This window comes from Mustela putorius, unplaced genomic scaffold (genome assembly GCF_011764305.1).
Source record: "Mustela putorius furo isolate JIRA1106 unplaced genomic scaffold, ASM1176430v1.1 tig00000129_pilon_pilon_pilon, whole genome shotgun sequence".
NCBI classification, from domain to species: domain Eukaryota; kingdom Metazoa; phylum Chordata; class Mammalia; order Carnivora; family Mustelidae; genus Mustela; species Mustela putorius.
Window position 1 is genome coordinate 50,597,592 of NW_025421290.1, and position 24,802 is coordinate 50,622,393.

Here is a 24,802-nt window from a genome sequence, read left to right on the forward strand (position 1 = left end):
GCTTGCTTTTTTTTGCCACTGGGATCATTCAGAAAGGAAAAACTCTAGGGTCAGAGTCCTCCTGGTGCTCAGCCCAGAAATGCCTCTGCACATAGGGCTGAGCGGGAAGGGCCCATTCCCAGGACCCGGCTCATTCAGGAGTCCCATGTGGAAGTCAGGATTGATTCCGTGGTTGGTGTTATTTGTGTCTTTCCTTTGATGAGGGAGGGGCCGTGAAAGATAGGTGCATCGCATCCAAACAATAATGTGGAAAAGATGGTTTGTGAGAAAGTGAGCACTGCCGTTGATCACAAGTAGGCTTGTGGGAAACTGACAGATTGCTTTCTTTTTTCTTCTCATTGAAGAAGGCTACAGCGTGGGCTTTTGCCTTGTGTGGTGTGGTGTGTGTGCCTGGACAGACAGTGCTCAGGGCTCTGCGAGGCTGCCCTTGCAGTCCTGCTCTTCTCTTGGGCCTTGACTCTGCGGGCTCTGCTACTTGAGCTCAGTTCTGTGTGGCAGGAAGCCCAGGCATTGCCTGACTTTTGTATCAGACGCCAGAAACGCTACTCAGGGGATGAACTGTTGGGAAATGATGGGTTAACACTGTGCACGCAGGAGCCCCCCTTTTCCCTTGTCTGCTGCTCTGAGCAAGTCAAAGCATCTAGTTAAATGCTCTGAAGGGACACTGTAGGGACCCTTGGCTACCATACAAATTAAGTACTTCTTTGATCTTGGTTTTTTTTCTTTTACTTTTTTTTAGTTCCGTTTTCATTTCATATCTTGATAAAAGTTTTTCATTTTTAAAATTAAAATATCTTCGGGGCGCCTGGGTGGCTCAGTGGGTTAAAGCCTCTGCCTTCGGCTCAGGTCATGATCCCGGAGTCCTGGGATAGAGCCCCACATCGGGCTCTCTGCTTGGCAGAGAGCTTGCTTCCTCCTCTCTCTCTGCCTGCCTCTCTGCCTACTTGTGATCTCTGTCTGTCAAATAAATTAAATAAACAAAATCTTTAAAAAAAAATAATAAAATTAAAATATTTTCTTCTTTCTCTTAGATTCAGAATATTAAACAGACAAACAGCGCTCTCAAAGAAAAACTTGACGGTGGAATAGAACCATATCGGCTTCCAGAGGTAGGGTTCTGTTGACATCCTCTTAGAATTCATAACCAAGTGTTCTGGGCTGAAGGATTGAATGCCTATGTAATACATCTCCAGTATACCTCCCATAGAAAGGTACAGACACAATTTTGAGAACTTAGTTGATGTTGAAATTCTCATAGGAGAAAAAATAAGATTCATTAGTTCTCGTAAGGACGGACGCACCTATAAATGCATTTTGCTCACATGACTCCTTTGAATGTGCAGGCCGTGCAGAAGTGCAATGCTCGGTGGACCACGGAAGAGCAGCTCCTCGCCGTACAAGGTAGGGGGAGTCCTTCTTGTGGGCTTGGGGCTGTGGCCGCCTTTAGGAAAAGTCATTCCTCACCCCACTCCCGTCCACCACTTGTGGAGTAGGATGTTGGGTTCTGAACGGTCAGAAAGTACAAAACCCCAAAGCAGCAGATTGTCAGAATTCTACCATTGGAGGTGTTCTAGTCCTGGGGAGCCTGAAAAGAAGAATGCAGAGTGCCCGTAGCCACAGGACGGGGGCTGGCTGACTTCAGGTATCTTGGGAGAGGTGGGAGAAGGTGCCAGTTTCTGGATGACAGGGTCCTGCTGGACTTCTTGGATCAGTCATCTACGGAATGGATCATTGCTGCTTTTTCCTCACCGGTGTAATACATTAAGATAGTGCCTGCCGGTGGGATCTTGGGGGGCGACAAACCATAAGAGACTCTTAATCTCAGGAAACAAACTGAGGGTTGCTGGGGTGGGAGGGGTGGCGGGGTGATAGATGCTGGGGAGGGCATGTGCTATGGTGAGCACTGTGGAATGTGTAGGACTGATGATTCACAGACCTGTACCCCCGGAGCAAATAATACATTATATGTTAATAATAATAAAAAAAGATAGTGTCTACTATTAGAAGCCCCTGTGTTTTCTTATCTAGATAAAGGAAGGGGTAAGTCTCAGTTGTGTGGGTTTTTCAGTTGTTTTTCCCCTATATTGAAAAGCAATGCTCTCTTACATCCTTAGCCATCAGGAAGTACGGCCGGGATTTTCAGGCAATCTCAGATGTGATTGGGAACAAATCAGTGGTACAAGTGAAAAACTTTTTTGTAAATTATCGACGCCGCTTCAACATAGATGAAGTTTTACAAGAATGGGAGGCAGAGCATGGTAAAGAAGAGACCAACGGGCCCAGTAGCCAGAAACCTATCAAGTCCCCGGATCATTCTATCAAGATGCCTGAAGAGGAAGACGAGGTAAATCTGAAACAGTAGAATCGCTGCCAGCTTCATGCTCGAGATGCGGTTTCTTCTTTGATGGCCTTTCTCAGCTCTGGAAATATTTTTAGCTCTCAGCTCTGTCAGTGACTTGACTTTTACCTATAAATACCATAGTAATTGGTGCCAGTCAGTTTTTGGTCACTAGGTGTATTATTCACATTTTAATCCTGTACAAATTCTTCCTTCCATCCTGGCTCCTCCAGCCACAGAACATTCCACATTACCAACATCTCTTAGATCGCATAAGAACTCAGTCATAAAGCAGTAAATTGGAAGTGGCTTGAGCAGTGTTAGTCAAGCTCAGTCCTGTGAAATGGGTTGTCCTCCCAGTGGAAGGTTCATGAACTTGCTGGTGACTCGGCACGGCTGGTGACTTGGCCCCGCTAGCCAGCCAGGAGCTCTGAGGTCTGTCCGTTGTCCCAGACCACCCAGCCTTAGTTGGATGTTTGGAGCCAGTGGGTTTACATGCTGACGGGGACAATTCCAGGTTGTGTGGTTGGCTGGACCTTCCGGGCCGGTGGCTGACATTCTGGCAGTCTTCCTGGATAGCTGCACAGATGTCATCTGCCGACTCTGCCCAGCTTGGGCCGCCGGATTACTGAGGCTGCGCAGCCCCCTCTGCTGTCACCCCGCATCCTGGGAAGTGGGTGCTGGTCATTTCTCCAGCGTATCTGGCGAGCCCTGCTGCATGTATTTACCCCCGCTCCCACAGAGGAGCAAACTGGGGCTGGGCAGAGGGGAGAGTTTGCTGCCAGCCACTTGACCCTTCAGTTTGTTTACTGACACAGATGAGGGGTTAATTGAGCTTTACAGGAAAAGTCACTTTCTCATCAAAGCCTCTCTCAGACCATGCAGGAATTATTTGAAATGATACATTCTGTATTGTGTGTGTTCCCCCTTTACTCTAAGAGGCTGGTTATAAAAGCAGCCAGAGTCCCCCCTACCCCGACCTAAACACACAGAGTGCCTCACCAGGGACATCCCCCAGCCAGCACACCGTAGATGGTGCTCCCCGTGCCTCTGCACTGACGCGAGCGGCCACAGGCACGTAGGTCTGTCCAAAGGGCATCAAAACATCCGCACTCTGTTAGACTCTTTAAAGCTTCCTACCAGAAAACCTTTGTAGTAAGTGTACAGAATTATTGTTGATAATAGTGTGACAGGGTCTCAGCCCGAGACCCTGGGACGGAGCAGCATGTGAGCAGGGAGAAGGGGTTTGCAGCTTTTAGCAGTAATTATTGTCCCAGTGCTGGTTGCCACTTTAGCAGCAAATTAACTTCCTCACGTCCTGGACTCAAGAAGCACTGAAAGATGAGAATTACCAGGGAAGGATCATTAGAATTTGCGAGAATGACAGCCTCCATGTGTTTTTCAGCTTTAGTCCCAGGAAGCAGAAATAATAGGAAGCTTTGGCTCTCTTCCTTCTTAAAATTCAATCAGAGTGGGTGTTGGCAGGGTTAGCCTAAAAAATGTGGTCGTAAATTTGGGACCAAGGGCTGTCACCAATGGGGCAGGCTGTGAGTTCTTTCCCGTGTACTTTCCTCCCTTCTCTTAAGCCGGGTTCACTCGCTGACAGTTAACATTTCTTTCTTTGTGGTCCAGAAGGGCCATTCTTCATGGTCCACTCACCATGTTGATTGCACATCAGAATACCCGCATAATTGGGCGCCTGGGTGGCTCAGTGGGTTAAGCCGCTGCCTTCGGCTCAGGTCATGGTCTCAGGGTCCTGGGATCCAGCCCCGCATCGGGCTCTCTGCTCAGTGGGGAGCCTGCTTCCTCCTCTCTCTCTGCCTGCCTCTCTGCCTACTTGTGATCTCTCTCTGTCAAACAAATAAATAAAATCTTAAAAAAAAAAATAAATACCTGCATAATTCTCTTCCCAGACTCTGGGAGCATTGGGTCACCCGTGGCCACATTTCCCACCGAGTGGCATGTCTTCATTTCTCTCTAGTGGTTGCTTTTCCACGGATCTGTTTGCCCAACCTTCTCTTCAAAACCAGCACTTCTCCTTTACGCATGATCTTCATGTTGTCTGTAAACATCTTCGCCGCTTCGGTCATTGAGATCCCCGCCGTCACACACGTCGGTTCCTTCTATTTGGTCCCTTCCTTCCTTTCTAAAAAACATTTATTCGAGAGAGAGCGAGAGTGATCACAGTGGGGGAGGGAGTGGGCTCCCCGCTGAGCAGAGAGCCCAGTGCGGGACTGGATCCCAGGACCCCAGGACCGTGACCTGGGCCCATGGCAGACGCTTCACCCGCCGAGCCAGCCCGGTGCTGCCACCCCTTCCTTCCTGTGCTCCTTGTACCGGGCTTCCCGCCTCACCGCCCTGCTCTTCTCGTCTCCGTATGGCAGTTCGCGAAAGGAAATCAGTCTGTAAGGACCAGCTACTTCTCTGAGTCTGTGAGGGGCCTGAGGGGGCTCATTAGAATGCTAGTTAATGCACTGTCTAGTCAGTGCCCAGAACTGGGTGCCCCTGTAATTTCTCATTCTGATGTAGCCTGTGGAATCTAGCAACTGAGAAAGAGGTCTGCTGCTGTCCTGCCCACCCCTTCCCCCCGCAGATTTTATGTGTTAAATGTAGCACAGACAGGGAGGAGGACATCAGAATTGCCAGAAGTTCCAGTAACATAATGGCCTGTTAGCTGTGGGCTTTTTTCCTTCAGGGCTGAGAAGGGAAGGCAGCCTATGGGTTCTGAGCTTTTGAGGGTTAGAATTCTCTGAAGTGGACCGAGACGCAGTCCAGAGCAGGGTGTGTGATGTGGCCAGAGTGGGTGAGGGGCTGCTGGGCAGGCCTGGCTTGGAGCTGGTCTCCCTTCAAGTTGCAGAATGACGTGCGTATGTTCCTCATGAGGAGAAATCTGCTGCCGTAACAGCTGTTCTCATAAATTGTGATGTTGACCGAAGAAAATGCTATTTTCAGATTCGGGGTTCATAGCCCAATGGTTTCCCTAGGAATAAGGGAGACATCATGAGGGTAGCAATGAGCATGGGGACAACTTGTAACCTTCTGGTTTGGGTCTGGGAGTCCGTTTTAGTTAAGAAATGCTTTTGAGGGGCGCCTGGGTGGCTCAGTGGGTTAAGCCTCTGCCTTCGGCTCAGGTCATGATCCCAGGGTCTTGGGATAGAGCCCTGCATTGGGCTCTCTGCCCAGCGGGGAGCCTGCTTCCCCCTCTCTCTGCCTGCCTCTCTGCCTACTTGTGATCTCTGTCTGTCAAATAAATAAATAAAATCTTAAAAAAGAAAAGAAAAGAAATGCTTTTGAGCCTTTTTAAGACGATCCTGTGATCTTAGCTCTTGTGTGTGCCCCCATGTCCCAGCACAGGCCGGGGGCTGTTGGCTGAGTGGGTTAGGCCTCCCTCCAGCCAGTGCCGACAGGCCTGAGAGCTGCCTTGGCCGTGCGCTGCGCTGACATGCCCTCTCCAGCGATTTTATCTGCTCCTGTGAAGTAGACGTCAGGATTGTGTTTGTTTGGCAAATGAAGCAACAGAAACTGGAGAAGAAATAACTCGTCCAAGGATCCACATCTAGAAAGGGGCAGAGCCAGGATTTGAGCCTGAGACATGTGGCCGTGCAGGCTGCCCTGGTACCCTGCCTGCCATGCCCAGGCCCTGCCTTTCGGGACACACGTGTGTGCAGGGTAGGCGGGCAGCCCGCAGCCTCTCGTCCTGGCTCAGCACGCCGGAGGTAGCGGTCCGTGGTGTGGACCTGCTCTCTGATTCTCTCTTCTCCCCTTCTCTCCTCAGGCTGCTTCTGTTCTTGACGTCAGATACGCATCTGCTTCATGAGAAACTCTGGTAGCTTTGAGCACTTGGTATGGACGACTGCGCTACCCAGGATATCAGGTATTCCAAGACATCACCTAGCCATCGGCATCACATCTCTGTGGACAAGCAGCTATTACCAAAAAAGGCGTACACTTCAGTCCTGTGCTCCATCTGCCTTAATCCTGTGCTCGCTCCGCCATGTTGGCGCCACTTCCCGGAGAGCCCCTTGCATCTCTCACACTCTGCCTAAGTGCTGGGGAGTCTCGTGGCCTGCACGCCTCCTGTGACTCTGGGGCCCCCTCCCCAGGCGAAGCTGAGCCCCACCGATGGCAGCTCTGCCCAGTCAGCAGCAGCTTCAAGCAGGTAGTCTACTTGGAAGGCACGACTCTGTTCCTGCATGGCCTGCCACTTCTACTTTGTGCATAATGTAATTTTCAGAGTGACTGTGACCCTGTTGGCCTTTTAGAAAGTTTCTCTTGTTTTCTGAGGCAACCACCTAAGTGATACCATGCTTCTTTGGAAATCACAGCATCCTGGCAGACTGCGTTAGAACCTCCGTTGTGCCAAACACCCTCAGTCAGCTCACCTTTCCCCCAGACGTTGGGTGTAATTATGGTTTGTAAATTTTGCTGGCTTGAATCTCACCCCTCTCCCTTCCTAAGTGGTAGAAAAGCTCATTCGCAGCAGCTGTCCTTGGACACTAGCTTAAAGAGAACGTGGACCTCAACACTTTCTGCCTTCAGCTTTCAGCATTGTGATCGCAGGACAGGAGCCACCCTGTCTTTTCTGGATCCCCCCACCCCACCGTCCAGCTCCAAGAGCTGCGGTCCACAGCCCACACCACCGTACCTGGTGCTTGTGCATTGGAATTGGTGCCTTCTCCTTTTGGCAACCATGTTATCAGCCCTTTTTCTGTTTTAGTGTCTTATTTCTTCTTTAAAGTTTATTGCTTGCCAAAGATAACATCACCGAGATTAGGAGACAGAGGAGAAACTGCTGCAGGTTCTGACAGTGCAGATTTTAAATGTCAGGTTAGCTCACTAAAGGGTATTAGAATGGCTGGGGAAGGTTTCAGAGAAGCTACACGTCGTTCGTTGCCCGCTCTGTCGGTGTGCCTGGCCGTCTGCACACCGTCCATAGAGCTTTCTTTGTCCTTCAGATACCGGTGTGGTGACAAAAACACCGTCCTTTCTCTCTGAATAGGACAGGACAGGACAGAGAAGTGACCAGTTTATTGGCTCTAGTAAGAGCAAGACGAAAAGAAACAATGTTAAAAGTGGTCTGTAATGCCTCTGGGTTGGACTGGGAACAAGTAAATGTTTCTAATAAATGTTCTGAGATTTCCAGAATCACTTATTCTCGTACCAGACTGTGGACCCACTGTGGGGCTGAGGGACAGACTGTCAGGCCGTATTCTCATGTAACCTTTGTCCCGCCCACGGTCAGTCCAGCCTGCACTAAATATGTTGAAGGAGCTTTTGTTGCTGTTGTTTTTGCATCATTTAAATATTTTTCCTGCTTTCAATACCAAAAAGAAAAAAAAAAAAAAAGCAGATGCTTTAAGGCACAAACAGAATTCTTAAGAATTTAAAATATGCAATCAAAATTTGATGTGTTTTGACTCCCAAGCACCTTGCTCCGCCCCCCACCCCCTGCTTTTTAAAGTCCGCTGATTGTCTCTTTAGGAAGAGGGTCAGCTAGAAACCTAGACTGTTTGGAATTGTCTGTTTTTAGCTCTCTGGAGAAAGGTCATTCACAAGGGGAGTAGGATGGGACTTTCCTGACTTTCGTCATCTCGTGCCCTCACGGGGTGTTTGGGGGTCAGGTCGGAGCGTGTGAAGAACAGCATCCGAGGAGGCAGAGGGCGGCCACAGCTCGCTGCCCCCACCTGGACGGGGGAGCATCATAACACTAGTCGTGCGGTAGGGTTTGTCTGGGCTCGTATCCTAAGCCTGTCGTGTCATTGGAAAAGGGCAGGTGAACCATGGAGAGGAGGTGGTGAGAGTTTTGCACATCGCTTAAAGGGGACACTAGGCAAGAAGCGAGGCTCTTGGTTCTCTCCGCTTCTTCTCAAGGCCTCCTTCCTCTTTATGGAAGCAGCAGGTAGTTTGCTGCTGTGGGTCTCGTTCTGCCTGTAGATCTGTTCTCTCCGCGTGCCTGGGCTACTTTCCTTCTGGCAATGCGTGAAAGGCCCATGTTCTTAGCGAGTGGGGCGGGCAGCGCACCAGCACTGCCTCCCGCACCATCCGCTCACGGGCTAGCCCGGCGCCAAGGAGCCCCCGCACCAGTGCGCTTGGCCGCCGCCAGCAGCCGGCTTCTGGCTTTCTGTCCACGGGAAGTGGGCATCGCTGTTTTCATTTGCCAGAAGGAAGAGAGATGGTTCTCTTTGCCTGACTCCTTCCTTGTCGTCTCAAGCAGAACGTAGCACTGTGTTTTAAACTGTTCCATTACACTGTCCTTGCAATGATGTTGTAAATGCAAGAAATCACTTTGCTTGAAAAGCTGAGTGATGGATCTTATTTATGTGAAGCCCCTTTTTTAACATATCAAGATTTCGGTGCATCAGCAGGTCGTATTTGGATGTGGAAGGGTCCACAGTGACAACTGCTTCGGATGCAATGTTCACTTAAGCTTTGTCTTCTTAAAAATTGATCAATGTGAATGTCATAATTATATATATATTTTTGTGGAAAATTTCTCCTAAGTATAAGTTATTGTGCAAAATATAGTACCATTGAAGCAAATGATAGTTTAACTTTTAGTTTAGAAATCCTAAAAGATATAAATTGTATTGCATATGCATTAAAAGTTTTTTTTTATTTAATTTTATGTAGGTGTGTAAAGTGTTAGGTAAAAATTGTTTTCACTTATCCATTTAAACACCTTGTTACTTGAATATTGTGTTGACTGGTCTGAAACAGCAATCGATCCTGTAACATAGCTCTTTTAACCGGGATGGCCGTGCCTCAGTTGTGCTGATCTTGCTGGGGCGCACAGTCCGGCGCCGCTGTCTGCAGGCACCCGCAGTTAGTGTAACACACCTGCTGCGTTCTCTTGGTGTGTTCGTGCCCACCAGGACACGAGTTCCTCAGAGTGGTTTTTGATCATTTTCAACCTATAAAGACCCTTTGATGGCCACCAACCTCTAATCAAAAAATGAAAATGAAAAAATTGTTGAGTTTTCCAAGCTTACGGTGGTGGACTAATTAAGCAGTTGTTTTCTGTGTGTAAAAGTTCCCGCAGATACCACACACCACTTTAAGTGTGCTCATTGTCACTTTAAATCTCAGCTATGCCCTATTTTTGTCTTTCTGAATATCAGATGTACTATTGGTAAAATTGCGCACCAAAAATAAGCCAAACAGTGCATTACACTAACTGGATCCCTGCTTAACGGAGCCAAGGAAAGACGGAGCCAGCGCCAACGAGAGCCTCGCTTCCTCTCTCGTCCGGCCTGTGTCTAAGCCCAGTGACCCAGGATCCAGGCTCAGTATCAAGTGAAACTTGGCTTCACGTTGACTCAAGGTAGTTAGCTCATCTGAACCTAGTGATCTTGTGCAATGCTCACCGACCAGCCCTCCCGGCCCCTCCCGGCCCCCCCGGCCCCTCCCCGGGCCCTGGCGGCTCCCCTCCTTGCCCAGAAGCACAACTGCAGCAATGTTCCGACTCAGAAGGAAGGTCAGTAGAGTCTATGCATGTCGTGTGATCATGAGTGTTTACAGTCACCTCCCCCGAAAACTAAAATTTATACTGGAGTGGATAGTATTCCATTACGTAGACCTATCAACTTTGCTAAGTGCTTTTTAGATTGCTTAAAAATTTTTCAAGATTTTAAAAGATGTATAAGGTTAAGTTTGCAAATATAATGGAAATGCTGTATATCTTTTGAAGTGATAAAATCCACGTTGGAATTTTAAAGAAAATATGTTGTAATAATGCTGTTGTAAGTACTATTTTAATGTCTCTTTCTGCCTGTTTTCTATATCAGCACACTCGTGGTGAATGTTCATAGCATTATAATTGCTTAGCCATTGAATGATAACATTTGTTAGTGGAGATCGAAAAATTTATTTGTGAAATACTGCAGAATTCATTTTTCTATTTCTAATACTTGCTGAAGTTAAATAAAAAATTTTCAAGCCATTGACGTAATAAAATATGACGCAAAACGTTTTCCGCACCCTCCCTTTTGCTTCAAAGCAGTGGCCCGTGCCAGTGCGTGGTGGGGTTTTGTGATGGGCATTGCGGTTTCAGAGTGAAGACCCCCCCGGAATTATACCCTTGGAAGCAGCCACGGATGCCTTCTGTATTGAGCCTATGGCGCTCCTTGAACTGCATTTTTAAAAAAATTCTTATGTATGATGATCTTACGGTCGGGACCAGGTCGAGACACGCGCATCCCTAGCAGTTGGCAGCTGTTGAGGGCTTACCTGTTGAGGCTCGGTGAGAGGACTTTTTTTCCCCATTAGTAGTTTTTCTCTTTTCAGCGTGACCAGGCTTGCCACCTGGACGCTGGCCTCTGCACGGCCCTGGACTGTGGCAGTGAAGAGGCCGACCACCGCCTTGTCACCCCTGGTCTGCTAAGCATGGACGCAGCTCTGCCTTCAGCACCGCCGAGTGGTACGAAGAGCCTTCCAGCACCCGCGGCCGCCTCTGCCGTCTCCGCTCGTGGCCAGAGTGGGGTCTGGCTAGGGGACCTCCGGAAGAACCTGACCTCACCCCCAGTGCTGCTTTGGGCTGCATTGAAGATCCGCAGACGGGGCCCCTCTCTGTGTGTGACTTGGCAGAGGGTACGGCGGGGCTCGTGGGACACCTGTGAGAGTTCCTTGCCGTCACCACACTCTCAGCGTCACAGGAGAGGATGCTGGGTGCTGCCAGAGGGTCTTCCCGGGTGACAGCTGGGGCAGCACCCAGGAGGGACAGAGGCTCAGGCTGTCACGTGTGACTTGTGGAGGTGCCTCGTGGTACCAAAAGCGCCCTGCACTGTCCCGCCAGGAGGTGGAAGGGAAACTGAGGGAGAGTGCAGGCGCAGGGAGAGAGGAGAGGAGGGTCGAGGTTGTGGAGAGGAGGTGGCCCACTGTCCGCAGTGCTGGACGTCTGCCAGGGTGGGAGCCAGACGGGCTGCTTGGGCTTGGCCGCCATCACTTTAGAAGGGCGACCAGCACTAAGAGGAGGTGGAGGGAGTTAGGGCAGTGCTGAGGGGGAGGTGGCTTCCAGAGGCTGGCCTCGACTGCCACCCCTGTGCGGGACCTCAGGCAACAGACCTGTCATGGGTTCTGACATCAAGGGTGCTTGAGGGAGCCCAGGCCCCCCTCGTCTCTCGGGCCCCATGGCCCCGGTCTCTGGCGGCGCTGCCGCAGGTGCAGCTGCCCGCTGTCCCGAGTGGGAGGTAGTGGGGGCTGGGTTGGAGAGCAGGAGGGAGTTGGGGTGCCAGAGGGCAGCCCCCGAGGGCCACGGAGGGGACTGCTGGAAACGGTCCCTGTCACTCCTCGTTCCCTGGGCTCCCGTTCAGAACAGAGCCCTCATGACTGGCGTTGCGCTCTGGTGCGCTCGGGGCCAAGGCCACTGGGAGGCGGCAAGTCTCCCTCTCCCTCTGTGTCCTGGGCTGGATCACTTCTGTAGAGGGAGAGGCCTCGAGAGCACTTGGCAGCCTGTATTTCGGGAACGGGCGTGGCCGCACCCCTCCGGGGCTCCCGGCTTCCTCCCGCAGCGGCCTCGGCATCCTGTGGGCCCGAGCGCCGCAGTCTCCTTCCTTCTCGGCAGTGGGGAGCGCACTTGCTCCCTGTGGCAGCTGGGTGGCCCCAAGGGGACCTGTCTGCCACGCAGCCTCCCAGGTATGTGGCCCCGGGGCCACCGCTGGCCTCCCCCACCCCCAGCTCTCCTTCCCTGGGCCGCGCCCCCTGCACGGGCTCCCCTTCGCCCCCCGGGGCCTGAGCGTGCTGACGCCCAGCTCCGCTCCTGGGCCCGTCAGCCCATCCCTTGGAGCAGCCTGTCCAGAACATGTTTCCCCTGCTTCTCCTTTTAAGTTCTTGGTGTATGCTCGGCTGTGTGTCTGTCACCTACCTCTGAGTCCCCCTTGGGGCTCCCTGCCCCAGTCCTCCTGCCAGCAACAGCTCCAGCCCTTCCCGGGCCACCCGTCTCACCCCACCCCTCCTCCCTTCTCTCGCCGGCCCCTCGCCCCTCATCCCCCCCCGCCCTCGTCAGGGCTCTTTCCTGCTTAGAATGGCTTGTCTGTCTTCTAGAGAAATCCAGCCCTGCGTCCATGGGCAGCGTGACCTTCCTGCCTCGGGGACGTTCTGTGCGGTCCCGGCGGTGCCAGCCCTGCCGCCCGGCCCTGCCCCCACCGCGTCCTCCCGTCCGCACGTGCCTCTTTCCCGGACTAGAAAGAAATGGCTTAAATGTTGCTTCTCCTTTGAAGCAGGTAAGCGGCCCCCGGGGCTACGGAAATCCTGGAGAGGAACGTGGTCCCCGCCCGCCACCCCTCTGGCTGCCCGGTCCGTCCGCACGCAGCCGCGGGTGCCCATGCCCAGCCCACCCCCGAGCACACGGGCGAAGAACCGACTTCTGTGTGAGGAGCAGCCGCCGCGGGCTGCCGCGTGTGCGCCCGTGTTCACCGGACATGCCGGCGTCGTCTTTGCACACACACGTGTCCTGCTCCTCTGGGCCGTGCTGGCTCCGTGGCCGTCTGGTTCCGGTCCTCTGGTTAGGACTGTGATGCTTGCTTTGTACCGTCGTCCAGTGCTGGGCAGGGCGCTCCCGGGGAGGGACCCGTGCGATTGCGCCCACCCGCCAGCGTCGCTGTAGGATAAACAGCGAGGACTGGAACTTCGGGTCCAGAGACCCGGTGGTGCTCGCACCTGACCCAGACCTGCCTGTCGTCCAGAGACTTGCCGGCAGCTTCTCTTTGCACTTCTGTCGCCCTCGTGTCCTTCCTGCGGCCCGTTTGGGCTGAGGTGTTTGCTGACCTCTTCAGGGCACAGGGTGGTCCGAGATCCTGGCCCCAGGTCTGGGCAGGCGCTGGTGTCCCCTGACCTCTCGCTCACTTTGGGCCCAAGGAGATGCTTCCCTGAGGGGTCTGCACATTCTCCTGTGGGGAAGGCCCAGGAACGCGTTACTGGTGTGTGGTGGCTCACGGTGTTTAATCCATGGAAGGTATATGTGGCAACAATTAAGTCTTATATAGTGGATAATTGTGTGTAGCGAATGATTTGTGGGTTTTAGTAATAGCTGCTTTATTTATTGAAGATGGCCTTGCCACCCAAGGACAAAATATGCTTTATTTGATGTAATGCTCATAGCAGCCGTCGGGTAGGGACCGTCACCCCGTTTTACGGACGGAGAGTCTGTCTGACAAGAATGCCTTGCCCAACCCTTGGACAACCCCAAAATGGCAGTCGGGCCAGGGTATCTCTGTTTAGACTCCAGCATCCTGGCTCCCGTCCTCGCTCTGTGGTGGCATCTGTCACAATGTCAGTCACTCCCGCAGCTCCGCAGGCCGGAGCCTCACCTGTGAAGCCGGGGACACCCTTTAAAGGGTGGCGAGGGGAGCCAAGGTCATGTGCAAAAACACTTCCGTCTCGCCCGGTTGCTTGCTCGAAGAGACACCAGGTCCACGGCTCGTCCTTTGACTCTGTCAAGCCCTGTCTTTGTGGTTTGGCCGCGGCTGTTCCCTCCTGTGGTGCAGAGGGCAAGGTCGGGGCTGCTCGGGCCGGTGGCCACACCCAGAACTCACTTCTGTCCACAGATTCCTGCTGCCAGTCCTTCCCCAGGCCCATGGTGACCACGTGGCTTTGGTGGCATACCCTGACCACGCGTCTGCGGGTGCAGTGGTGACTGCCACGCACGCCGTTCGTGCAGTGAGCACGTCCCACGCTAGTGACACAAGCCCCCAGTGCCCCGCCCACCGTTCCAGACAACCGACTTCGACTGACCGTCCCCAGCCGTCCTGTCCTGGGGTGTGGGCTAACTGCTGTCCACTCTGGCGAGGAGGGGACTGAGGCCAGAGGGGTGAAGTGACTTCTTCCAGTCACTCAGCTAGTAGGTGGTGGGTGGCCCTCGACCGAGCTCTTCACAGGTCCCCGCCACCCAGGCTGCTGCTGAATGGGCTGAGCTAGGGCCGAGGGGTCTGGGGGCAGCCTCTTCGCTTGGCGACAGCCCTCGCCAGGCCATCCTGAGCCTCCCTGCTGCCCCCAAGTTGGTCCCGGATTACAGGCCCAAGCCCCACCGCCAGAATGTCCTTTCCCCCTGATTCCTGGCTGTGGGCACTTCCCGCAGAGGGCAACCGGCACCATAGGGACGGCTCCTCTCCCCCGCCTAGGGCCACAGCACCTGCCCCCAGACGTGCGTGGTGTCCATGCTGACAGCCTGGCATCCAGCCCTCCTCCTGTAGCCCTGGGTGGTCCGAGAGGACTCGCTGCCACCCTGCCGCCCTGTCCTCATCCAGGCCCTTGCCGAAATGCTGCCCCCAGAGCCTTCAGCGGAGTCACCCGTGCTGGCCTGCAGCCCTGGGGTACTGAGCCCGGGCCCGAGTGGGTGCCCAGCCTGCCACCGGATGGACTCCCCAGCCGAGCCAGTGCACATTTTGGCCTCAGCGTGGCCCTGATGACACCTGCTTAGGGAGCCCTGCCAGAGTGACATCCTCGGTGTGTCCACGCCTCGTGAGGTCACTCAGCCTCACCCCGGGCTCTCTCCACCCCTCGCCTTCTCCAGTGGACCCTTGGCAAGTGCACCAGGAGCGGAAGCGTTGGCCTCTGGCTGCTGACAGCTCTGCCACCCTGTGAGGAACTTTGGGGCGATCACAAGACAATCGCGTGGAGGCAGGTGGCCCAGTGGACCCGGGAATGAGGCCTGGAACCCTGGGGGAGTTGCCAGGGGACCCCATGAGTGAGCTAAGGCCAGGAGAGGAACTCTCCAGATGAAGCCCACCCAACTTCTGTCCCCCAGGACAGCAGGCACAGACCGTGTCCCCCAGGACAGCAGGCCACTGATTTGGGAGTGGCTTGCGGCCAGCAGCAGCCACTCCTGAGCCGCTCCTGAGCTAGGGGCACAGGTGGGGCCGGGGCTGTCCAGAAGGCTCAGGCTGCAGAACAGGGCCAGGCTTTTGGTGCCTGGGGCACTGCTCAGATGCCCAGCTCTGAGAGGCAGGGTCACAGGTCCCTTCCGGGAGGAAGCCACAGGCTGCTGGGTCCTGCCCCAGAGGGACATTTCACCGTCGGGAGGTGTGGCGGCCCCTCGGTGCTGTTCCTCCGAGACCCTGGAGCCAGGCCCTGGCCCGCAGCGCTCCGAGCGTATTTACTGTGGAGGCGGCTTTCTTGGCAGTTGCTCTCAGCAGCCTTCCAGGCTGGTAAGTCTGGGTCCTGCTGGCCGATCGCCTTCTTCTTGAAGGGGATCCAGGACTGAAATGCTTTCCTACTGCCCTCTACTGTCATTCCTCCTACCCCGTCCTGCCTTCCTGCTCTAGCCTGGGTTTGACTGGAGCCTCTTCCAGCTCTGAAGCCAAATCATGCCTGGCTAGAAACTGGGGGCTCGGATCCTGTCCTCGAAATCACTGAGACCAGAAGAGGGGTAGATTGCCTCTTTCTTTGGGTGACAGGGCGGGAAGGTGGCCACCCCGCTCCGACCCCAACTCAATGGCAGGTATTTCCCCTGTGAACCTGGGTTGGGTTGCAGGACAGAATGAGGCTGGGGAGTCTCAGTCTTTCTGGGAGCAGCCAGTAGGACTGATGTCCACACAGGCCTGTTCAAGCAAAGTGCCAAGGTCAGCATGTTCCACACAGCCTTGAGGCACCCTTGGGACCCAGCAGCAGGATGGGGAGCGGAGCTGGGCCTTCGGCGCAGCCAGCCTGGAGCCTGAGGCCCAGGCCCTGCTCTGCTGCATGGGGCCGGGGGAGTCGTTCAGTCGCTGGGGATCATGGTCGAAGGAAACGGTGCCTTGGGTTCACTTGGTTGTCAGCAAGTAGTTACTGGTGCCCGCTGGGCGGCCCTCGGAGAGTGACTGAGCAAGACAGGTGAGGTCTGTGTCCTCAAGAAGCACACTGTCGGGGAGACCAGGAGGTGGGAACTGTGACATAACCAAGATAACCACAGGCTTCCTGCGAGTAGATGGGTCGGCTAGAGGGTCACCACTGGTCTCGCCCCATCTTCGCCCAGAGCCTCCTTCCCTGTGGGGCATCTGCGAAGGCCTTGTCGGCAGCTTTGGTTTGACTTCAGGAGATGGAGCCCGCCCTGCCAGGAGCATCAGCTCCCCGCTGGCTGGGGTTCAGTACGTAACAGACGTAGCTGCTGAATGGGTCCAAGGCTCTGAGCCCCAGAAGGCAGCCCCGGATGTGAGGCACGAAGGCAGAGGCAGGCAGGTCCCTGGCCGGTGCAGCCGGACCTAGGCCAGGATGTGGAGCCGCCCTTGCTTCTGTCCCCGCCTCCAAGCCTGGCTCGTGGGCTCTGAATGCCATTTCCCAGTGACAGGAACCAGGGAGCTTTGGAGAAGTGGCTGGTTTCAGCTACGGCAGGTCGGCTACAAGGAGAGCCTGGGAGTCTTGTGTCACGTCCCAGAGAAGCACCCAGAAAACAGTGGGGTTATATCTACAGGGCAGGGAAGCCAACGTGAAATGGGCCTCGCACTGGCCTAACACGGACCAGTTTGCCAACAAGAGCATAATGACTGATGGAAACGCAGTCAACAGGAGAATCCAAAAGTTCATAATGATGATACAACACCCAGTGATCACGCTTGGACCCCCAAGGCTTTCACACGTATTCAACTTTCCTATCCAAACTTTTCAGGATGCTGCAATCACCAGAAGCAAACGTTCTTTACAGAATCCCGGCTAATACGTGCAGCAGGACAGGAGAACGACAGTTGGCAGCCTGCTGTGAAATCGCAGTAGGCCCAGAGCGTCAGTGGCCGCTGAAGTAAACAGGTTGCCGGAGAACCCGCTACCAGATCAGGCTGAGCCAGAACCTACCACCACCCACAGCAGTCCTCAGAGAGGACTCGGGGACGGCAGCCGAGCAGAAGCAGCAGGGATCTGCGTCTCTACCCAGACAGCCGCTGTACCAGCAGAAACTGCCCGGCGTCGTTATTCTGGAAATCTGGAGCCTGCCAAAGCCTCGCAGCTTCCCGGGCAGATCTTGGACAGGGAACGATGACAGCGGTCCGCCAGTCCCAGCTCTGGCAGTTTAGCAGATCCCCGGCCCCGTGGCAGGCAGCCACGTGCCCGTTCCCGGAGCCGCCCGTGAGAGCAGGAGTCCTGTCTGTCCTCCACGGATCCCGAGCTGTGTTCTGGCCGCAGGGCCTTGCTGCTACGGGCCCCTGGCCCTCAACAGAAGCAACCTCCGGGGGGGACTCACGGGGCCACCACCTTTTTTACTCACCCTTCACCCGCGTTTTCCTCTCTTTCCCCTCTGGGATTCAGACACGGAGGACTAGGATGTTCAAAACCAACTGCAGCTACGGAGGAGATTAGAAAGTCACTGCACCTGCCCAGGGAAAGATGCAGGCTCAGGAAACGTGCAAGGAAGCCTTAAGGTTGTGCCCCGGCCCCATCCCCGGCCCCATCCCCGGCATGGGGTAGCCTCCCACAGTAACAGAACGACAGCGGTGGCGAAGGTTGCGGAAGGCGAGGCTGTCATCACCAGCATGAGCATGGCACTAGACGCAGCTGTCCGCTTTTCCGCAATGACAGAAACACACGGCCCACAAAGAAGTGGTCCATACAAAACACAAGCCGCAGAAACCGCCCCTGAAGAGGACCGGACGGCAGGCCGGTGAGACCGAGTTTAAAACAGCTGTCTTAAAGATGCCCAGGGAGCTAAAGGAGCATGCGGGGGAGAGTCCAGAAAACGTTTATGTATTCATAAAACGGAATCACAATCCAGAGATCAAAAACTTACAGGGAAATCAAAATTATTCCAAAGCTGAAAGTGCAGCCCTGGAAATGAGTGCTTTACTGGAGGGGTTTGACAGCAGATTAAACAGGCAGAAGAACCAGCAGTTTATAAAAATCAGATCATTGAAATGGTCCAGTCTGAGGTCGGAGAGAATAAAGACGGATGAAAAGTGAACAGAATCGAAGGGGCCACCGGATAAACTCATGTACGGACTGTGGGAGTCTCAGGAGGAAGAGGGCAGTGAGAGATTATTTGAGGAAATGACAGCCAGAGACTTCCCGGGTTTTATGAGATGCAAATATAAACACCTAGGAGGCCAACAAACCCCCAAGAGGGTGAGCTCAGACTCCCCCCGAGACACATTACAGCCAAACTGTCCAAAGCCAAACCCAGAGAGTCTTGAAAGCAACAAGAAATAAGCAAGTCACCACGTAGGAGGGGCCCTCTGTGAGATCATGAGTTTCTCCTCACAAACACTGAGGCCCGAGGGCACGGGGCCAATACATCAAATGGCTAAAAGCATCCTACATCTAGCAAAACCGTCCTTCAAAAGTGAGGGAGAAATTAAGACCAGATAACCGGAAGCTGAAGGAGTCTGTCACCACTAGACCTTCCCTGCAAGAAATCCTCAAGGGACCCCTGCAGGTCCAAACGGAGGGACACTGGACGGTAAGTGGAGGCTCTGGGAAGAACTTATGACCTCGGTAAAGGTAAGTACACAGGCAGTTATACAAGCCACTGTTGTAATGACGGTTTGTGATGCCACTTTCTGTCCTCTGCATGACTTAAGAACTAGCTTTTAAAAAATTAAAAGCCAGGGGCACCTGGGTGGCTCAGCGGGTTAAAGCCTCTGCCTTCGGCCCAGCTCATGATCCCAGGGTCCTGGGATCGAGCCCCGCATCGGGCTCTCTGCTCAGTGCAGAGCCTGCTTCTCTCTCTCTCTCTCTCTCTCTCTGCCTGCCTCTCTGCCTACTTGTGTTCTCTGTCAAATAAATAAATGAAATCTTTAAAAAGAAAAAAAAAAGCTAGTATTATTGAAGTGTCACTTTGTAACTTCAGTTTTTTCTAAATAATTTATAACACAAATGCATTAAACAAAAAACAGTTACTAGCTTAAGCTGTTGGACACACGTAAAGTTGTAAATACGACACTGAGAACTGAAGGGGTAGGGACAGCTGTAAAGGAGCAGAGTTCTGTACGTTACTGAAGCTAAGTTGATATAAATTCAAATTAGGGTTTTATAATCTTGGGATGTTAAATATAATCCTCATGGTTGGGGCGCCTGGGTGGCTCAGTGGGTTAAGCCGCTGCCTTCGGCTCAGGTCATGATCTCAGGGAACTGGGATCGAGTCCCGCGTTGGGCTCTCTGCTCAGCAGGGAGCCTGCTTCCCTCTCTCTTTCTCTGCCTGCCTCTCTGCCTACTTGTGATTTCTCTCTGTCAAATAAATAAATTTTTAAAAAATCTTAAAAAAATATATATAATCCTCATGGTAGCCACAAAGAAAAAAGTGACGGAATATATATTAAGAAATGAGAGGCGAATATATTCCACCACAAAAAAATCAAGTAAATGCAAAAGAAGACAGTAACACAGGAAATGAAGGACAAAAACCTGTAAGAAATAGAGAAAAAAAAATTAGAAGATGACAGAAATAAGTCCTTCTTAGCAGTATTTAAATGGAAATGGATTAAACTCTCTAGTCAAAAGGCAGAGATTGGCAGGATAGGTTTTATTTATTTCTTTTTTTTAAGATTTATTTATTTTGAGAGAGAGAGTGTGTGAGCCTGCATACTTGTGCATGCTGGGACAGAGGGAGAGAATCTTCAAGCAGACTGAGCGCAGCTGAGCACAGCCCCACTCGGGCTTCGATCCCACCACCAATGACCTCATGACCTAAGGGGAAACCAAGAGTCAGACACTTCACCACCGAGTTACCCACATGCCTCTGGCAGAATGGATTTTTATAAAAAGATGCACTAAATGCTGTCTGTAAAAGACTCAGCTGAGATCCAAAGACACAAACGGGTTGAAAGTGAAGGAATGAAAAAGGTCAGTCCATGCGAATAGTGACCAAACAGAGCAGAGCGGCTGTACTCCGAAAAACACACTTTCAAAAAATGTCGTTAAAGATCTTATTTTTAAGTAATCTCTACAACCAATGCAGGGTGCAGATTCACAACCCCAAGATCGAGAGTCAACACTCCCATCAACTGACCCAGCCAGGCCCACTTTTATTTTTATTTCATTTAATTTATTTATATTAACATATAATGTATTATTTGCTTCAGGGGTACAGGTCTGTGAATCATTAGTCTCACACACTTCACAGTGCTCCCCATAGCGCGTGCCCTCCCCGCCGCCCATCACCCCGCCACCCTCTCCCTCTGCCCCACCTCCCAGCAACCCTCAGCTTGTTTTCTGAGATTAAGAGTCTCTTACAGTTTCTCTCCCTCCCTGGTCCCATCTTGTTTCATTTTTTCCCTCCCTGCCCTCCAAACCCCCCCACGCTGCCTCTCAAATTCCTCATATCAGATATCCTATGATAATTGTCCTTCTCTGATTGACTTATTTCACTTAGCATAATACTCTCTAGTTCCATCCACGTCGTAGCAAATGGCAGGATTTGGGAGGTTTTTGATAGCTGTGTAGTATTCCATTGTGTGTGTGTATATATATATATATATATATATATATATATATATGTATATACACCACATCTTCTTTATCCATTCATCTGCTGATGGACATCTAGGTTCTTTCCATAGTTTGTGAACAGCCCACTTTTAAATAATCAACGATCAAAGAAGAAATCACAAGGGAAATTAGAACATACTCAGAAATAGATGAAAATGAAAACACAACATACCAAAACTATGGGACACAGTGAAAACTGTGCTAAGAAGAAAGTTTATAACTATAAATGCTTACTTTAAAAAAGAAAAACAAAAAAAAAATGCAGATTTCAAACAGACAAAACCAAAGATCTCAAATCAACAAGCGAACTTTACAACTTGAGGAACTAGAAAGAGAAACTCAAAGCCAGCAGAAGGAAGGAAATAATAGAGCAGAGGTAAAAAACAAAACAAAACAAAAAACCAGTGAGAAAATCAATGAACCCAAGAGTTGGTTCTTTGAAAAGTTCAACAAAATTGACAAACCTTTAGCTGGACTAAGAAAAAAAAGACTTCAACTTCCTAGAATCAGAAATGAAAGTATGGGCATTACTACTGATTCTTCAGAAATAAAAAACGATTATAAGAGGGGCGCCTGGGTGGTTCAGTTGGTTAAGCGACTGCCTTCGACTTGGGTCATGATCCCAGGGTCCTGGGATTGAGCCCCGCATTGAGCTCCCTACTCGGTGGGAAACCTGCTTCTCCCTCTCCCACTCCCCCTGCTTGTGTTCCCTCTCTTACTGTGTCTCTCTCTGTCAAATAAATAAATAAAATCTTAAAAAAAAAAAAGGGTTATAAGAGAGTAGTATGAACAGCTGTATCCCAACGAATTGGATAACCTAAATAAAATGGAAAAATTCCTATCAACACAAAACATACCAACACCAAATAATGAAGAAATAGAAAATCTGAATAGAGCTATAAAAAGTAAGGAGATTAAATCCGTAAAAAGAAAAATGTCCCAACAAAGAAAAAGCCTTGGCTCTAATGGCTTCACTAGCAACTTCTACCAAACATTTAAAGACCTGCCACCAATACTTCTCAAACTGTTCCAAAAAAATTGAGAGAACACTCTCTGTCTCATTTTATGGGACCAGCATTACCCTGATACCAAAGCTAGAGAAAGACACTACAAGAGAAGATACCAAATGGGCAATATATCTTATAAACATTGATGCAAAAATCCTCAACAAAAGATCAGCAAACTGAATTCAACAGCATAGTAAAAGGATCATACACCATGACCAAGTGGGATTTATTCCTGGAATGTAAGGATGGTTCAACATATGAAAATCAGTCACTGTAATTCATCACGGTAGAATGAAAGAAAGGAACACCTGGTTGGCTCAGTTGGTTGACCATCTGACTCTAGATCTTGGGGTTGTGAGATCAAGCCCTGCACTGGGCTCCACACTGTGCATGGATCCTACTTAAAAAACAACAACAACAACAACAACAAAAAAAAAAAAAAAAAAGAAGAGGAGGAAACATGACAGATGAAGATGTTGGAGTGGATGGGGCCCTGGATGTCTCAGTCAGTTAAGCATCTGACACTTTTTTTTTTTAAGATTTTATTTATTTGAGAGAGAGCATGAGAGCACAAGTTGGGGGAGCAGCAGAGAGAGGGAGAAGCAGGCTCCTTGCTAAGCAGGAAGCCCAATGTGGGGCTCAGTCCCAGGACCCTGGAATCATGACTGGAGCCAAGGGCAGATGCTTAACTGACTGAACCACCCAGGCACCCTCACATCTGACTTTTGATTTCAGCTCAGATCATGATCTCACGGTTGTGAGATCAAGCCCCACATCAGGCTCCACACTGGGTATGGAACTTGCTTAAGATTCTCTCTCTCCCTCTCCCGGTGCCCCTCTCCCATCTAAAAAAAGAATGAAAGAACAAAAACACATGATCATCTTAATTAACGCAGAAAAACCATCTGACAAAATTCAACATCTTTCCATGACAAAAAACACCCAACAAACTAGGCATAGAAGGAATCTGAATCAACATTATGGAAGCCGTACATGCAAATCCCACAGCGACACGCTCAAGGACGGCAGACTGAAAGCCTTTCTATAAGATCAGGGAGAAGGTAAGGATGCAAGCTTTAACCACTGCTGTTCAAACAGTACTGGATGTCCTAGCCAGAGCAATTTAGGCAAGAAAAGGAAATTTCCTTTTCCAAATTCGAAAAGAAGTAAAATCATCTTTGGTCACGGATGATACGATCTTATATGTGGAAAGTCCTAAAGATTCCACAAAGAAACTGTTAGAACAAATAAGTCTGCAAAGTAGCAGGAAACAAAGTCAACACACAAAAATCAGTTGCACTTCCTACACAAACAACAAACAATCTGAAAAGGAAATTAAGAAAACAATTTACAAGGGCGGCTGGGTGACTCAGTGGGTTAAAGCCTCTGCCTTCAGCTCAGGTCATGATCCCAGGATCCTGGGATCGAGCCCCCGCATCGGGCTCTCTGCTCAGCAGGGACCCTGCTTCCCCCTCCCTCTGCCTGCCTCTCTGCCTACTTGTGATTTCTCTCTGTCAAATAAATAAGCAAAATCTTAAAAAAGAAAAAAGGAGTAAAATACTTGGGCAAAAAGTTAACCAAGGAGGGAATAAATAGACTTGTACAGTAAAAACAACAAACATTACTGCAAGAAGTTAAAGAAGACAGATAAATGGAACATCCCATGTTCATGGATTGGAAGGGTTAGTATTATTAAGATTTCAGTACTAACCAAGACGCTATGCGCTGGAATGGATAGGCTCTCTGTGTCCTGGTTTCAAGTGTGCAACATCGTATGGGTGACACAGTTGCCATGTTGTACGTTAGATCCCCAGAACATGTTAACCGTCTAACTGTAAGTTTGTAGACTTTGGCCAACATCCCGCCATTATCCACCCACATGAGACTCATCCCGCCCCCCCCACAGGCCCACCCGCTCGTCCTGCTGTCTGGTCCTTGCAGCCTTGCATTGCCTTGTCCTGCTCCTGCGCTTCTACTCAAGGACACACTCCCACGGTGCTTTGTATCACACCCACACTCTGTACCTTCTCTCTGGCCCCGGGGCTACCCTGTAGCTGCTGAAGCCCAACACAGAGGAGGGGCTTCTCAGCACTCACAACTGTGCAACCTGCACCTGTGTCAGGTTCCCTGCCCTCCAGGACGTCCAGCCGAGAGGGGAGGAAAGTCATCCTGTTCATTCTCTTCCCTCACCCTGGACTCTCGGGAGAGCTGTAGCTGCTTCTCCCTCTACCCCTCTCCCCTGCTTGTGAGCTCTCGCTCTCAAATAAATAAATAAATAAAGATTTGAAGTTTTTTTATTTATTCAAGAGAGCATGAGTAGGGGGAGGGGAAGAAGCAGAGGGAAAAGCAGGCTCCCCGCTGAGCAGGGAGCCCGATGCGAGACTCCATCCCGGGACCGAGAGATCATGACCTGAGCCGAAGGAAGACACTTAACCAACTGAGCTGCCCAAGCACCCAATAAATAAAATCTTTTTAGGAAAAAAATAAAAACAAACACATTCCAACTATTTAAAAGCTCTGCAAACACCTAGAAGCAGAGAGAAACTAGTGGAGTATTCTTCCTAAAAACCTGCTACCCAGTGGGGTAGGAATTAAGAGTTTATGTTTCTCTTTCCCTGAGAACGCTGCCTCATGCCCATTGCCAGAGTGGAGGAGAAGAGCAGGGGCCACCACAACCCTTTCACCTTGAAGGAACGGAGAACAGAGATGAGAGCTGGAAGAAGACCGTGAGGGGACCTCTGGATGTGAGAACCACAGAGAGGATGAGCCCCCACATCTGAGTGAAAATTGTACTCACCTCCCTGGCTGACCACGAGTCTGTGCACCTGCTGCAGACACCAGGGTAACAAGCAGAACGGAGAGGGATCTAGAAAGGCAGCTAGCTGAGATCCGTAAGTTCACTGCTTTTGAACTGCCTGCGTTCCCCAAATAAGTATCACTGGGTGGGGGTGAGGGGGCAGGTAGAAAGCTGAAGCTTTACTGCCTTGATGGACCAGTGGACATAACCTGGTGCTGACGGAGAAGCTGTGAATATAGGAGGGAATCCTCAGAAACCGGGGAGCCACCGGGATAACGAGCT

The 24,802-nt window shown here is 51.3% G+C and overlaps 1 protein-coding gene across 1 annotated transcript in view; it reads left to right on the forward strand.

The window, feature by feature from the left end:
• RCOR1 (REST corepressor 1) overlaps positions 1-10,307 on the forward strand; it is a 121,596-nt gene extending 111,289 nt beyond the window's left edge. The window contains exons 9-12 of the mRNA XM_045073987.1: positions 1,032-1,109; positions 1,344-1,401; positions 2,115-2,344; positions 6,114-10,307. Of these exons, the coding sequence (XP_044929922.1) occupies positions 1,032-1,109; positions 1,344-1,401; positions 2,115-2,344; positions 6,114-6,155 (408 nt within the window). The 3' untranslated portion in view covers positions 6,156-10,307. The remainder of the gene's footprint in view (positions 1-1,031; positions 1,110-1,343; positions 1,402-2,114; positions 2,345-6,113) is intronic.
• Positions 10,308-24,802: the final 14,495 nt, after the last annotated feature.